The sequence below is a fragment of the Marmota monax genome, unplaced genomic scaffold, assembly GCF_021218885.2.
Source record: "Marmota monax isolate L192 unplaced genomic scaffold, Marmota_monax_Labrador192_F-V1.1 WCK01_AAM20220418_F8-fsc00171, whole genome shotgun sequence".
NCBI classification, from domain to species: domain Eukaryota; kingdom Metazoa; phylum Chordata; class Mammalia; order Rodentia; family Sciuridae; genus Marmota; species Marmota monax.
In genome coordinates, this window is record NW_026694658.1 from 1460601 (window position 1) to 1477304 (window position 16704).

Genomic DNA, 16704 nt, shown 5'->3' on the forward strand with positions numbered 1-16704 from the left:
TGACAGTACTCTTGGGAGAAGGGATGCCAGCCCCTCCTGGCCAGTTGTGAGCTGACACAATCCAGTCTACTCAATACATCTTGTTCAGTTCCAGTTGGAGGAGATGGCTGGTGGCCACCTCTAGGAATGAGGGCACGGGAGGGGTGGGGGCTGGGCTCTGTGTTGGCAGTTGCCATGGTTTTCCTCCGAGTTCTGGAGCCAACTTGCTCACTCCCTGAGATACTCAGGTCACAGAAGCAGTAGGTCAGGAGGCTGAGGGGACCTGAGGAGTGCCACCCTGGAGCCTGCCAGCACTCCTATTAAAATGGAGGCTTTAGATGGCCAAGGGGGTGAAGGAGACAAGCCAATAGAGAAGGTGAAATAAGGCAGGGGATGGGAAGAAGGGAGGGAAGGTCCCTAGGGGCTGGTTTTGTAAAGTAGAGAATCTGAAATTCAAAGAAGAAGAGATGAAGTGAAAATGGTGGGGTACCTGAGTTAGCAAGAGACCCAAAGAGCAAGAGAACATAATTCATTCAAACAGATGTTTATCTAAGACAAGTATTCCTGGCAAGATGATGGGAAGGGGGTCCCATCTCATGGTTGGTTATGAAGACTCAAGGGCATGTGCAGATGTGCACGTGTTTTTTCATGTGTTATGGTCTGTGTGTGGTGTGTAGGTGTATTTATTGAGTTATTTGGCCAGAGTTCCCCCTTTCTAGTCCCTGGAGGGTCCTGTCCCATCCCCTCCCTATCATCCTCTGTAACTTTCCCCTAGTGTCCCCTCAGAGTGGTCTGGGGATGCATCTTTCTTGTTCCCACCGGACACCGAGAGAAATTATTGCTCATTTTTCTTAGAGACTTTGGAAAGATGCAGTTATACTTATGTCAATCTAATCCTGTGCTCTGATTTATAGTAATATTTCACAGTCACTTAAAATTTAGGGGGGGGACGGTAAGCAGGGATTGAACCCAGGGGTGTTTAACCACCTCACTTGGTTGCTTAGGGCCTCGTTAAATTGCTGAGGATGGCTTTGAACTCGCAATCCTCATGCCTCAGCCTCCTGAGTCACTGGGATTACAAGCATGCACCTGGCATTCATAGTCACTTTGTTAACTTTCAATTTTTTGCCCCACTTTTGCTATCAAAAGATTCATGTTGTCACCATCACCTTTTTTTGTTGTTGTTTTAATTGAGGGCCCTTTAAGATGCCTGGCATGACAATAAAGATTATAGATGTAAAGACGTGGACCTGAGACTTAGGCAGTCAATACATATTTGCTGAATGAAAGAATAAGTGAACCCTTGATCATTCCCTCAAGGACTCACTTAAATCTTTTGATGTCTCAGTGTTCTCTTCTGTAACCATGGATATGACATCTAACCTCACGGAATTTGTAGGAAAATAAAAGGAGCTAATGTTAATCTAGAACTTTGCAAACTGACTAGTATAATATGTTATGCTTGTTATAAAAGGAATAGGTTTTCAAAGCAGAGATTTTCGGAGATGGGCTTCTTTGCCCGGAGTGTATTCACATCAGTGCTGGGCCAAGGAAGTCATAAGGAGAATGGGGAAGGGCTTTGGCTGCCATTTGGCTGGTGCTTATAAAGCACTGTCCATCAGGAGTGGTGGCCCCATCCCCTCAGCTGAATGCCCTCTGTCTCCTCTCAGGTGAAGAATGTGCCCTGCTTAGAGAGGAGCTCCAGCACCATCCCTGCAGGAGACTCACTTGTCTGCCATGCCAAGGGCTTGGGCCAGGACACCTTCAAAATTGTGAGTAAGGAACCAGGTTGAAAGTCTGTCCTCTGTGCCTCTGTGAAGAAGTAGCAGGTCTTAGACCTATAGCTCAGTGCCCCACTTGTCAAACTCTCGGGGTTAAAGTGGGGTGAGAGGTCCACTGGAACCTCCTCACTAAGCATACACAGCCCTTCCAGAGCTTTGTTAAGGGCTGCTGCATCCGGGCCTATCTGCTAGTCACTTGGACTGCCCCAATGCCTCGTCTTTTCCCTATGGCCCCTCACTGTGCCTGTTGCCTCCTCAGTGTAAAGAATACCTGCGGCCGCTGAAGAAGTTCCTGCGCAAATTGCACCTGCCCAAGGACCTTCCCCAGAAGAAGAGGCTAAAGTACATGAAGCAGAGCCTTGTGGTCCTAGGGGACCACATCAATACCTTTCTGCAGCATTATTGCCGAGCCTGGGAAATCAAGCACTGGAAGAAGTAGGGTGGCCTCCTAGTCTTTCTACCCACACTCACTTCTGAGCCACCCCATTTACACTAGTCAAGATCTCCCAGTCCTTCATCTTTATGTGAAGGAGTCAGAATCCTAGAGGTGACAGAGAGGGTAGAGAGAATAGAGTCCCCCTGGTCATTCAGGGCAGCATTGATGGCACCTTAGCTGTGCACACAGTGGACTGTGAGAATGCCCTTTGACTGAACAATACTGGGTGCAGGTGCTCATCTCTAGGACATGATATTCTGGTTCTGGCACATCCCTACCTCCCATCCCCTCAACCAAAAAGCAAGGAAGCATCATGGACCCATTTCTCCCTGGGTGAGGTCCTGGCTCCAACACAAATGTTGGAGAAAGGGCTCTATTCTGCCCCCTTCAACCTTGAGTCTCTCCCCACAGGATGCTCTGGCGATTTGTCTCCCTCTTCTCTGAATTGGAAGCCAAGGAGCTTCGTCGCCTGTACAAGTACACCAAAACCAACCAGCCGGCCAAGTTCCCGGTGAGGCTTTCCAGAAAGCTCCTCTGGGGGCCTGCTGAGGGTGTTCTTAGATCAGGAGGGGAGGCCTAGGACTAGTATGACCAGGCATTGGGGTCCTTTCCACGGCTCACTGACTGAAGAAGACTCCACTACTCCTGCCTCTGCCCTGCACTGGGCAGAGAAAGGGGCTGAAGAGGGCAGGGGCTCAGCATTAAGTTCTTTTTCTTTTTCTTTCTTGTTTTTTTTTTTTTTTTTTGAGAGCAGGTACTGAGGATTGAACTCAGTCAGGGGCACTCAACCACTGAGCCACATCCCCAGCCCTATTTTGTATTTTATTTAGAGTCAGAGTCTTACTGAATTGCTTAGTGCCTCACTTTTGCTGAGGCTGCCTTTGACTTTGCAATTCTTCTGCAAATCATACAGTAGGTACCTTTTCAGATTTGGATGAATGGACTTTATATATACTAGATTTCATTAGAATCCATTGATCTGTCTTTTGTTCTTTAAATGGACCCCAGGGGGGCTCCCCAGAGGTTTGCTGAGAATGCTTGGAAAAACCATAGGTCCATAATAACAATCATAGGTAATAGTTGTTTTTAAAATTTTTTTTAGTTGTCAATGGACCTTTTATTTTTTATTTATTTCTATTCGGTGCTGAGAATTGAACCCAGTGCCTCACATGTGCTAGGCAAGCACTCTACCATACTGAGCCACAACCCCAGCCCAAGAGTTGTAAAAACCCTTTTTAGGTCAGGATTGAAAAGTAACCCTAAGTGGTAATTAGAATTATTGTCCACGGTTTTGTAAATGAAGATCCCAAATGTAGTGAGGTAAAATAACTTGTCCCACACCCCTGCCACTCCAGCTGCGCAACTCAGCTGAAAGGAACCCTCTCCCTCTTGTCTCTTCTTCCTCTGAGTGTGGACGGCTGGATCATTTCACTGATTATCTTTCATAAGGAGAGGTGGGAGGGATCTCACTATGTTACCCAGGCTGGCCCCAAACTCTTGGGTTCAAGTGGTCTTCCCACCTCAGCCTCCCAGGTAGCTGGGACTACAAGGTGGGGGCGACAAAACCAGCTCTAGTGATATTCTCTCTCTCTCTCTCTCTCTCGATACCAGAGATTAAATCCAGGGCCACTTAAGCACTGAGCCACATCCCCAGCCCTTATTCTTTTTTTTTTTTTCTGAGAGGGGGGTCTTAATAAGTTGCTTAGGGCCTCACTCAGTTGCTGAGGCTGGCTTTGAACTTGTGATCCTCCTGCCTCAGTTTTCTGTCTAGTGAGTCTCTCCTGAATATAAGGAGTTGTCATTTTAGTGATTCCTGAATTTCTGAGGTTCATTGGCCAGAAAAAAAAATGTTTTAAATACCTCTAGTCTCTCAGTTTAAATTTTGGTAAATTAGGACTTTAAAACCAGTATATTTGTTTCATTTCAAATTAACAAGAAAGACACTATCACCTCCCCACCCCACCCCCCAAAAAAAGAGATGGAAGATAACTTTAAAATAAAGGACAACCTAACTAGGGCTTGATTTAGTCAGCTTTTTCACTGCTGTGACTAAAGGATCTAACCAGAATGATTGTAGAGGAGGAAAAGTTTATTTGGGGGCTCACAGTTTCAGAGGTCTCAATTCATAGACAGCAGACTCCATTCCGTGGGGCTTGAGGTGAGGCAGCACATCATGGTGGAAGAGTGTGGCAGAGAGAAGCAGCTCCCATGATGATCAGGAAGCAGAGAGAGGGACTCTGCTCTCCAGATACAAAATACACACCTCATAGCCAAGTCCCCAATGTCCACCTCCTCCAGCCACACCCTACCACGTCAGTTACCACTCAGTTAATCCCTGTCAGGGGATTACTTCACTGATTGGGATAAGACTCTTACAACCTGATCATTTCTCCTTTGAACCTTCTTGCGTGTTCTCACATATGGGCTTTTGGGGGACACCTCACATCCAAACCATAACAGGATATAACTGAGTAGTAGAGCACTTGCTTAGCATGTATGAGGTCCTGGGCTCAATACTCAGCACTGCAAAAATATAAAAAATAAAATAAATAATAATAAAAGAGGACCTAAGAAGAGACAATGGCATCCTGGCTTCAATGTCTCCCTGGTCCTTCCTCTTCCATCTGTGATTCTCCCCACCATCCTTTTGACTCAGCGAGTGTTAGGTACAGCCAGACTCAGCAGTTTTTCTAGAATTCAGGCCTCTTCTTCACACTCCCCTTAACATTGTGGCCCTGTTGCAGGTGGCATTCTGCCCCTTGGATGCACCGGAGAGATCCTTGCTGGCTGACCAGGAGGACAGTCTGCCCAAGCTCTGCAATGCCTGGGGGCTGCACAGCAACATCAGCGGCATGAAGGAGAGGCTGTCCAAGATGCAGGCCCTGGGCAGAGAGGCCCCTGTGCTGGGGGAGCCAACATCCCAGCTCCATGTCAAGAGAGGTAACGCCCACTTGGTGCAGGTGGGGGTGGGGGTAGGAGGAATGCCTGGACTAGGCTCCCAAGTACAGTCTGGGTATATCCCTGGAGCAGGCTTGAGTGCCCAGGAGCCTCCACTCTGAGCCTGACAAGATCCTTTGCCTCCTTTTCACCTTCTCTTCATCCTGAAGTTTTTCTCTCCATCCTTCTTTCCTTCCCCTTCTCCACTTTCTCTTTTCTATTTTTAGCTTCTCCCCCAGGTAAGTTTATTATAGAACACTTAACATGTACCAGTAAGTATAAAAACAAATAGAGAGGGCTGGGGATGTGGCTCAAGTGGTAGTGCTCTCACCTGGCATGCGTGTGGCCCAGGTTTGATCCTCAGCACCACATACAAACAAAGATGTTGTGTCCGCCGAAAACTAAGAAATAAATATTAAAAAAACAAAACAAAACAAATAGAGAAAATCACCCATTACCCAGAAGCCACCACTGGTACTATTTAGAGTATTTCCTTCAGGATTCTATATATTTCCCCCTCAGCAGGTCTCAGAATACATAGTTTTGACTCCTGCATTTTTCAGTTAACATTTAAACAAATGTACTTTTCCATACAACAAGAAGCATGATTGAGCAGTTTCTAAGTGACCAAGAGTATAGACAGGAAGTGTCCACATAAGCTGTAGCAGGATGCTCACTATCAGGTGGGGGGAAAAGAGGACTCACACTCACAGTGAGCCAGATGGCCTGGGACGGGCTTTCCAGCTGCTTTGGCCTCTACAATAACCACAGTACCTGGCTGTCTGCACAGAGGCTGTGAGGTTGGGGAACAGAGTCTCTTTAATGAGAGGGGCTTCAGCCAACGTGGAAACCCACGAGGGTGCCTCCTGTGCACTCTGGTGCAGAGAGATACTGCACCCATCCACCTCTGACTTCTGGAACTGACTTCTAGGCCACAGCTAGCTTCCCTTGCTTGACTACTGCAGGAAAGGCAAAGACAAACAAAGTGGCTTGAGGACCTCAGATTTTGGTCCTAAGATAGTCCCAGAAATTCTGAAGACCTGGCTGGTTGGGGCTAATGCAGGGCAGCAGGCCTCAAGTGGGCTCAGGGGCAATTCTTCCCCAGTCCCACCTTGGATCCAGCAGGTGAGAGTAGTGAAAACCGGTCAGTGGCAATAGGCATGGGCTAGGCAGCTCGTGAGGCCCAGAACACTGCCTGGGTCCTGTGAGGGTCCATGCATAGCCCCAGTCTTATAGTTTAAATTGAGGAAGTAAAACACACAGTGGCACTTGAAAGAATGAAGGCCAGTCCATAATCAAGGTGCTCTTGGCCAAGTAGTCATGGATCAGAATAGGAATCAGAATAAGAGCTATGGCAGCCCATCACTGTGCAAGGTACTCTGTATCTTCATTTCACGTGACCCTTGCAGCATCCCTCTCTGAGGCCATAGGGCAAAGGGTGTGTTAATCAGGACAGGTAGGTTGGGACAGGCTTTAAAGAAAGGGACAAAGGAATGGGTGCAGGGGAGGGCAGAGGTGAGGTGGCACTGAGCGGACAGTCTGAGGCGGGAGGTGGAGAGCAGGGTGGAGAGGTGCAGGGGTGTAATGGGAAAAGACTTGGACAGTGACCTGAGAAATTTGGTTTTCATATTTTATTTTTCAGTGTTGGGGAATTCAACCTCACACGGTAGGCAAGTGCTCAACCACTGAGCTGTATTCCCAAGCCCCTTCAAGCAATTATTGAAATTTTTAGAAATTTCTTTTAGCTGTTGATGGACAAATACCTTTATTCTGTTTATTTTTATGTGGTGCTGAGGATCAAACCCAGGGCCCTGCATGTGCTAGGCAAGTGCTCTACTGCTGAGCCACAACCTCAGCCCCTTAATTATTTATTTTTATGCCGTGTTGAGGATGGAACCCAGTGCCTTACACATGCTAGGTGAGCGCTCTGCCACTGAGCCACAACCCCACTGAAATATTTTTTTTACTATTATAAACATAGAAAATTAAATACAGCTGAGCAAAAATAAGAAAATATAAACATTACATTGTCATTACCACTAACACTTCCCAGATCACTTTTATGCATATAAATGTATGTACTTTAACCAAATTGAGACTATGTTGTATGTGTGATTTTGATTTGTTTTGCCACAGCTTTGTGATTTTGATTTGAACTTACATTGTAAATTAATTTTTTTTTAATTTGAACATATTTATTTATTTTATTGGTTGTTCAAAACATTACAAAGTTCTTGACATATCATATTTCGTACATTAGATTCAAGTGGGTTATGAACTCCCATTTTTACCCCAAATACAGATTGCAGAATCACATCAGTTACATACACATCCACAATTTTACATAATGCCCTATTAGTAACTGTTGTATTCTGCTACCTTCCCTATCCTCTACTATCCCCCCTCCCCTCCCCTCCCATCTTCTCTCTCTACCCCATCTACTGTAATTCATTTCTCTCCTTGTTTATTTTCCCATTCCCCTCACAACCTCTTATATGTAATTTTGTATAGCAGTGAGGGTCTCCCTCCATTTCCATGCAATTTCCCTTTTCTCTCCCTTTCCCTCCCACCTCATGTCTCTGTTTAATGTTAATCTTTTCTTCCTGCTCTTCCTCCCTGCTCTGTTCTTAGTTGCTCTCATTATATCAAAGAAGACATTTGATATTTGTTTTTTAGGGATTGGCTAGCTGCACTAAGCATAATCTGCTCTAGTGCCATCCATTTCCCTGCAAATTCCATGATTTTGTCATTTTTTAGTGCTGCGTAATACTCCATGGTGTATAAATGCCACATTTTTTTTATCCATTCATCTATTGAAGGGCATCTGGGTTGGTTCCACAGTCTAGCTATTGTGAATTGTGCTGCTATGAACATCGATGTGGCAGTATCCCTGTAGTACGCTCTTTTAAGGTCTTCAGGGAATAGTCCGAGAAGGGCAATAGCTGGGTCAAATGGTGGTTCCATTCCCAGCTTTCCCAGGAATCTCCATACTGCTTTTACATTGTAAATTAATGGCATTAGGGGCTGTGGTTGTGGCTTACCTAGCACCATATAAAAATAAATAAATAAAAGTATTGTGTCCATCTACAACTAAAAAATATATTTAAAAAGTTAATGGCATAAACTTTTCCAGGTCAACATTTTCCATTCATGTGATAGTTGAAATACATTCAAATTTCAGAAATAATGATAGCTCTGTTTTCCCAAATGATGCATTTCACCTGGTTGTCTCTTAAATCTTTTTACCTAACAAAGTTGTGTCCCCCTTTTTTAATATTTATTTCTTAGTTTTAGGTGGACACAATATCTTTATTTTATATTTATGGTGCTGAGGATCAAACCCAGTGCCTCATGCATGCTAGGTGAGCACTCTACCACTGAGCCACAATCCCAGCCCCTGTTGTGCCCCCTTTTTAATACCCTTGACTGGTTGAAGATATCAGTATTGTTCTATGGAATGTTCCATGTTCTGGTTTTTTTTTTGCATCTTTCAGCTTGTTTATTTACCTATAAACAGGATGTTAGATGAAAGTATTGGGCTGAGGATGTGGCTCAGGGGTAGAGTGCTTGCCTAGCATGCATAAGGCCCCAGTTTCAATTCCCAGCCCCTCAAAAAAAAAAAGATATTGATGAATTAAACATTTTGTTGATACATGAGAGATGAGGTTGTGTCCTGCCCATTGTTACATGAGGAAGCACATGATACCTGGTGAATCCACTATGAGCAGGCAAGATTAATCTCAGAATCAACCCCTGTAATTAAAAGTAACCTGGAGGGAGGGAATGCTGGGGTTATGGCTCAGCGGTAGAGCGCTCGCCTCGCATGTGCAAGGCCCTGGGTTCGATCCTCAGCACCACATTAAATAAATGAATGAATGAAATAAAGGTATTGTGTACAACTACAAAAAAAAATATTAAAAAATAAAGTAACCTGGGTGTAGTGGGTGCATGTTGGGGCACGCCTGTAATCCCAGCAACTTGGGAGACTGAGGCAGGAGGATTGCAAGTTCAAACCAGCCTCAGCAACTAAGTGAGACTTTAAGCAATATAGCGAGACCCTGTCTCAAAATAAACAATAAGAAGAGCTGGGGGTATTGATCAGTGGTCAAGCACCTCTGGGCTCAATCCCAAGTACCACAAACAAAAAGCTTGGTAATTAGTGTTTGATTACAGCCCAGCAGCAACACACTTGGAATTGGGGTATTAGACCCAAGAGGTAGGAAGGTATCAGAACACAAAGCCAGAGGTCAAGAAAACTTGGGTCTGGTCTTGACTGTGCCCCTAACTTGCTGCAAAGCTTTGGGCGGGGATCCCTTCCTTACTCTTCCTCATCTGTATGTTGGGAGTGATGTTGTCTCCTTACCGTATGGGGTTCCAGTAAGGAAAAAGGAACACAGTTGGAAGGAAGACAAAATTGTGTTATTTTTCCTTTCTGCCCCCTCCACCTTCCCCTATGTTGCAGAGATTCTCTTACCATCCATGATATCCTCAGGACCTTCCTTCTCTGACCTTCTCACTTTCAGGTTCTTTAACGAAACTTCCTCAAAAGCCAAAACTCAAGAGAAAGAGGATTAAGGAAGCTCAAGAAACTCCAGAGACCTGCCAATAAGAAGACCCGCTGGGACAGAAGGCCTGCTCACCTGGCTCACAGAGCACTAATGGGACTTGGACCTGTCAGCACCTGGGGGGAGGGGACCAATGAGGGAAAGAACAAAATCATTCTTATTGAAGGGATGCTCAGGTCTTGATTATGAATAAATGGGGTGGAAGATAAACATTACTAAGACAATTCTGTTTACTTGGCTAATAGCCATCTTTTTTCACTTTAAAAAAAATTGTTTTAAAAACATTTGCCAACCAGGTGCAGTGGCCTGTAATCCCAACCACTAGGGAGGCTGAGGCAGAGGGATCACAAGTTTGAGGTCAGCCTCAGCAACTTAGTGAGGCCCTAAACAACCTAATGAGAACCTGTCTCAATTTTTTAAAAAAATGGCTGGAGATGTAGCTCAGTGGTAAAGCACCCATGGGTTCAATCCCCATACCAACACACACACACACACACAGAGTCCCATAGTCCCTGTGTCAAGGATCATCAGAGTCCAATGGGGATACAGACATGTGAGAAGACTCCACAGTGGGGTGGATGAGTGATAGGGGAGGGAACAAAGGAACTGATGAGTGTTTGCCCTGGGAGAACACAGGGGCGGTGGGGGGATGAGCTGGAGTCAGTCAGTGACAAGTCTGGAAGCCTGCTTAAATCAGCTAGATTTCATTTTGTGGATAACTTGAGGTGGGGTAGTGAGGGAGGTGTCAAGCAGTGGGATGAACTGATATGATTTCAGCCTTGGGAGATGCTATGGTGACTGTGAGCAAAGTGAACAGAAGTGATCGAGGCTGGTAACAGGAAGAAGCATCAGTTGTTTTAGCCATCAGTCAAAAATGGACAGCCTAGCTGGGAGTGGTGATACAAGTCTGTTATTCCAGCCATTTGGGAGGCTGAGATAGGAGGATCACAAGTTCAAAGCCAAGCTCAGCAACTTAGAGATCCTGTCTCAAAAAATAAAAAGGACTGGGGGTGTGACTCAATGGTTAAGTACTCCTGGAATGAATCCCTGGTAACAAAAGGAAAAAATGGCAGCCTACCACCGTGTTTTGTTTTCTCCAGTGGGGTTCTACTCATGGTAAATGACAGACATTAAAAAAATCAGTTGCCAATATTGAAACTTGATTTTTTTCACATTAAGAACATCAGTGGTAGAACACTTGCCTAGGATGTGTGAGGCACTGGGTTCGATTTTCAGCACTGCATATAAATAAATAAAGGTCCATCGACAATTAAAAAAAATTAAATGTTAAAAAACCATCAAGCCAGGCATAGCCTGGCTTATAATCACAACTACTCAGGAAGCTGAGGTCTCCCTAAGTTGTTGCTGAGGCTGGCTTTGAATTTGCAATCTTCCTGCCTCAGCCTCCCGAATTGCAGATATTACAGGCATGTTACCTGACAGTTTTTACAGAGCAGAGAGAACTTAGGTGAGAAGGCAAGCAAGCGGGAAGGTGACCATGATGATTAGAGACTCCTGGATGGTGTTTTTTTGTTTTGTTTTGTTTTTGTACCAGGAATTGAACTCAGGGGTGCTTAGCCACCGAGCCAAATCCCAATCCTTTTTAATTTTTTATTTAGAGATAGGACCTTGCTAAGTTGCGGAGGCTGGCTTTGAACTTGTGATCCTTCTGCCTCAGCCTCCCGAGCCACTGGGATTGCAGGTGTGTGCAACTGCGCCCCCAGTACCCCCAGCCATCCCGGATGTTTTCCACTTGTGAGAGATCTCACTAAATCCTAGGGACAAACTGCTTTGGGATTAGATTGACAGATGTCCCCCTCATGCAAGGCAGCACTGCCACCTAGAGGAACTATGGGACAGTACAACCTTCTTGCTCCAATCAGGGCTGGAAGGGTGTGTAAAAAAAGATGAAGATCAAGAGAATGGGGAAGAGTCTAGGGGTCTGAAGGCAAAATGGGCAACAGGTGAAGCTGGGTTTGGAGGCCTCTTAGTTATTTCTTCAAATTCAATAGGAGGTTAGAATTTCCAGAAAAGTAGCCCACACGTTGATGCTCTGCTGAAAACCCTCCAACAGCTCATTTCACCCAAAATAAAAAAGGCATTGCAAGGGCCTAGTAGGCCCTCTAAGATCTATACCCACTGTCCGTCCACTCTGCCACCTGTCCATCTTCATCCTGCTTTTCTCCTACTTGTCAAGCATACCACTGTGTTAGCTTTCTGTCACTGTGATAAGATTCCTGAAATAATCAACTTATAAGGAAAAAAAAAAACTTATTTTGGCTCCAGGCATCCATGGTTTCAGCCCATGGTCTGTTGGCCCTGCTGCTTTCGGGGTTGTGGCAAAGCAGACATAATGGCAGAGAGCATCTCGTGCAGCAAGAACCCTCATGGCATCTGGAAAGCTGAAGAGCGGAAGAGGAGCAGCTGGAGTTCTAATATTCTCTTCAAGGGCACACCCCAATGACCTAAGACCTGCAACGGGGGACATTAAAGATCCAAACCCAAGCTCCAATGTCCCAGGGACTTTTCACTGGCCGTTTCCTCTGAGAGAAATGCTCTTCCTGAAGTATCCACTTGGCTAACCCCTGCAGGTCCTTCAAATCTTGGTTCAAATGTGTTTTCATCAGCTTTTTCACTGCTGTGACTATAAGACCGAACCAGAACAACTGTCAAGGAGGAAAGGTTTATTTAGGGGCTCACAGTTTCAGAGGTCTTAGTCCATAAAAGACCAGCTCCATTCCTCAGGGTTCTAGGTGGGGCAGGATGTCATGGTGGAAGAGAGTGGCAGAGGGAAGCTGCTCACGTGATGATCAGAAAGCAGACAGAGAATCCACTCACCAGACACAAAATATATACCCCAAAGGCACGCCCCCACTGAACCACCTCCTCCCACCACAGCTTATCTGCCTCTAGTTACCACTGATTAAGTCAAGGCTATAACCCAACCATTTCTTCTCCAAACCTTGCATTGTCTCACTTGTGAGCTATTAGGGGATACCTAAAACATCCAAACCATAACACAGTGTCACCTCTTTAATGTGACCTAGCTTGTCCACCTGTTTTAAGTTGCAAGCCTCATACTCTGAATACCCCGTCCTCTGATTTTGTTTTCCTAAAGCACTTAACCCCACAAATATTATGTAATTTATTCAATGATTGTATTTCTTATTTATTGACTGTCTCCATTTCTTAAAAGGTTAAGTTTTACAAGGGCAGAGATTTTTATTTGGGGTCTTGTTGATTGCTATATCACCAGCAGTTACAGTAGTATCCAGCACCTAGTAGTTACTTAACCAATTTTTATTGAATAAATGAATGCACCAAAGAAGGGCATTTTATCCAACCCCTTTTTCAGAGGGGAAAATAGAGACCCAAAGAGAGAGGTGACTTCTCCAAGGTTCTACAGATCTGTAAGAACTAGTACTAGAACTCAATTCTGATGAACCCCCGCACTACCACCCCAGGCCACTCTGCTCCCCATTCACCAATGACATATGTTCCACCTACTCTCAGCCAACATTAATTTTTCACAGAATATAAATAACCCCCAAAACTAAGTGTATGGCTAGATGTGGTGGTGCCCACCTGTAATTCCAGCAACGTGGGAGGCTGAGGCAGGCCAACCTCACCAACTTAGCAAGGTCCTCAGAAACTTAGTGAGACCCTCTGTCAAAATAAAAAATAGGCTGAGGATGTAGCCCAGTGGTTAAGCACCCCAGATTCCAATCTTCTGATACCCAAATAAAAGAAAAAAGAAAAAAAAAGGTCTGGAGATGCTATGTGATTTAGTGGTAAAGATCCCCTGGGTTCAATTCCCTGCAGCCCCCCAACCAAAAAAAAAGAAAAAAGAAAAAGAAAGAAGAAAAAGACTAAATGATTAAATGTATTACTTCTTTTAGAATCATTTATATTTTCTTACTTAAGGTATCTACCCAAAGTATGATTTTCTAATGGTAGACTTTGAGATGCTAGAAAAAGGTGGTTGGGGGAGACTATGTGGAAGTGGGGAGGTTGGTGGAAATCCCCACATCACACCTGGCCTGTGCTGCCTTATAGGTTAGGCTCAACCTAGAGAAATGCCCAAAAGCTAGACCAAGTAGCCCTCCAAGAGGATCCCTTTCCTACAGCATAAGTGTTCCTGTCCCTAAAGTCAGTTTTTTTCTTTTGTTGTTGTTGTTGTTTTGTATTTATTTATTTATTTGGCCCTGGGGATTGAACCCAGGGCACTTAACCACTGAGCCACATCCTCACCTTTTTTAATATTTTATTTAGAGACAGGGTCTCGCTGAGTTGCTTAGGGCCTTGCTAAATTGCTTTGAACTTGCAATCCTCCTTTCTCAGCCTCCTGAGCCACTGGGATTACAGGTGTGCGCCACCACACCTGGCTGGGTTTGTTTGTTTGTTTGTTTATTTGTTTTTAAAATATTTATTTATTTATTTATTTAGTTTTAGTTGGACACAATGCCTCTATTCCATTCATTTATTTTTATGTGGTGCTGAGGATCGAACCCAGGGCCCCTTGCATGCTAGGCGAGCGCTCTACTGCTAAGCCACAATCCCAGCCCCTGTTTGTTTTTGTTAATTTTTTTTTTAGTTGTTGATAGGTCTTTATTATTTATTTATTTATATATGGTGCTGAGAATTAAATTTAGTACCTCACACATGCCAAGCAAGTATACTACTGCTGATCCCCAGCCCCAGCACCCCACCCCACCCCCCCCCCTTTTTTTTTTTTTTTTTGCAATGGGTGTCTCACTATGTTGTCCAGATTGGTCTTGAACTCTCTGGACTCAAGTGATCTTCTTGCCTCAGTTTCCTGAGTACCTGGGATTGCAGTTATAAATGGCAGAGAACTCTAACCACAGACATGACAACTGAATATTGCCAGGCCCATTCCCACCCCAGTCCCCCAAGAGTAACCCATAATCTCCTCTTCATAATAGCACTACCACCATATCTGTAACTCAGGAGAGATGGCTAAGTGGTTTGTATTCATTCTTATTTGATTTTGTGTCAAATGCATGGGGAGACTCCTCCCCATGACAGAGAAACAAATCAAGGCTTACAGGCTGAGTCACCTGCTGACTGTCCAGACCTCCTGATGCCATACCGTAAGCCCATCTTTTGGCTTTATAGTTTTTCTTTCCTTCTTTCTTCTTCCTCCTCCTTTTTTGTTTTTAGTGGTATGGAGATTGAACCTGGGATATTGCTCTACCGCTGAGTTACATTTCTAGATTCATAGCCCTTTTACTTTTAATTTGGAAACAGGGGTCTCACTAAGGTTGGCCTCAAATATGCAATTTGCCTTGCAAGATTCTCCTGCCTCAGCCTCCAGTCACTGAGATTACAGGTATGTACCACTGAGCCCAGCTCAGATATTTTTTGTTTATGTTAGATCATCAGTCTCTCCTTTCACGGCTGTATGACTTTTTAAAGCCTTCCTCATTCAGAGAACACTTAAAATTCTTCTCTGTTTTCTCCTAGCACACCTTGGGTTTCGGTGTTTATGTCTGGATCATTGGCCTATCTGAAATTTAAGTTGTGTAGTAGGAATCCAGTATATATATTTTTCAGATGGTTAAACACTTTTCTTTGAAGGTGTGGGAGTTAATTTGTAGGCTAGGTCATGAGTGGGTGTGTGGGGGGAGAATCCATTTTTTCTACACTTATTTAAAATGCCACTCTTATAAATAATGCCACTCTTATAAATTCCTGCTTTATTTGGGTTTATTCACAGTCCATGCATCTGTGTATGCATGTGGGATTGGGACTTAATGAAAAAGAAGAAAAAGAGGGATGGGGAGGTAACTTGGGGGTTGAGTACTTTACACTTTACCTAGCATGGGTGAGACCTTGAGTCAAATGCATGGGGAGACTCCTCCTCACTGCAGAGAAACAAATTGAGGCTTACGGGCTGAGTCACAGCTGACTGTCCAGGCCTCCTCATGCCACACCATGAGCTGGTCTTTTGGCTTTATAGTTTTTCTTATATTCTTCCTTCTTCCTCCTCCTAATCCCTAGTACTGCAAAAAAAAAAAAAAAAAAAAGAAGAAGAAAAAAGAAATACAGTAATAAAATAGGTGACAGTAGGGCTGAATATAGCTCAGTTGGTAGAGTGCTTGCTTTGCTTACACTCCTGGGTTCTAATCCCAAATAAATAAATTAAATAGGTGACAGGAAAGGAGTATACAGATTTGGAAAAGAACCAAATAGAACTTTCAGGAATCATGGATCATTCTTGGCATCATGAAAAGAAATAACCAGACATTATGTGCTTCTAGTTAAATTGTATTCTTTCAAAAAAATTTGAACCCAAATCTGATCAAATTTCCAGATCTAAGGGACAGTTCTGGGGAACTGAGTAGCATATTAAATGACACCTCAAGGGTAGAATTAACAAATTGCAGATGCTGGGAAATTGCAGAGAAAACAGACCAGTTACTTTAATAAATAAACTGCAAGGGAAAGAAGAAAATAAGGTGACTTGGGAGGCTGAGACAGGAGGATTGGCTTGAGCCCACAAATTTGAGGCCTGGGAAACAATATGGAGTGATCCTTTTTTTTTTTTTTTGTACCAGAGATTGAACTCAGGGGCATTCAACCACTGAGCCACATCCCCGGCCCTATTTTGTATTTTATTTAGAGACAGGGTCTCACTGAGTTGCTTAGCACCTTGCTTTTGCTGAGGCTGGCTTTGAACTGGTAATCCTCCTGCCTCAGCCTCCTGAGCCTCTGGGATTACATGCATGCACTACTGCACTCGGCTATGGAGAGATCTATTTTTAAAAGAGAAAGAAAGAAAAATTCAGAGATCAGAAGAAACTTATGAGATCAAATGAGATGAAGACTGTGTTTGCACCTTAATTAGAACAATTATACAAAAACATTTATTAATCATTTTGGGAAATTTGAACACAGTCTGGTTATTTAATAATAGAAAGGAATAATTGTTAATATTTTTAGGGGGGTGATAGCATTCTGGTTATATATTTTTAAATTTCTTTGT

At 44.0% G+C, this 16704-nt stretch overlaps 1 protein-coding gene across 1 annotated transcript; it reads left to right on the forward strand.

The window, feature by feature from the left end:
* Positions 1–304: 304 nt before the first annotated feature.
* On the forward strand, positions 305–9902 carry Chct1 (CHD1 helical C-terminal domain containing 1). Its single transcript, XM_046423229.1, has 6 exons — positions 305–355; positions 1650–1751; positions 2020–2195; positions 2608–2707; positions 4941–5136; positions 9657–9902. The coding sequence occupies exons 1-6, from the start codon at positions 305–307 to the stop codon at positions 9740–9742; spliced, it is 711 nt and encodes a 236-aa protein (XP_046279185.1). The 3' UTR covers positions 9743–9902.
* Positions 9903–16704: the final 6802 nt, after the last annotated feature.

Excerpts from the sequence above, each read along its gene's own strand:
- Chct1 (XM_046423229.1), top strand. The coding sequence starts at position 305 with ATGGAGGCTTTAGATGGCCAAGGGGGTGAAGGAGACAAGCCAATAGAG. Across the intron at positions 1,752-2,019 it reads GCCAGGACACCTTCAAAATT|TGTAAAGAATACCTGCGGCC; the intron begins GTGAGTAAGGAA and ends TTGCCTCCTCAG. Across the intron at positions 5,137-9,656 it reads CCAGCTCCATGTCAAGAGAG|GTTCTTTAACGAAACTTCCT; the intron begins GTAACGCCCACT and ends TCTCACTTTCAG.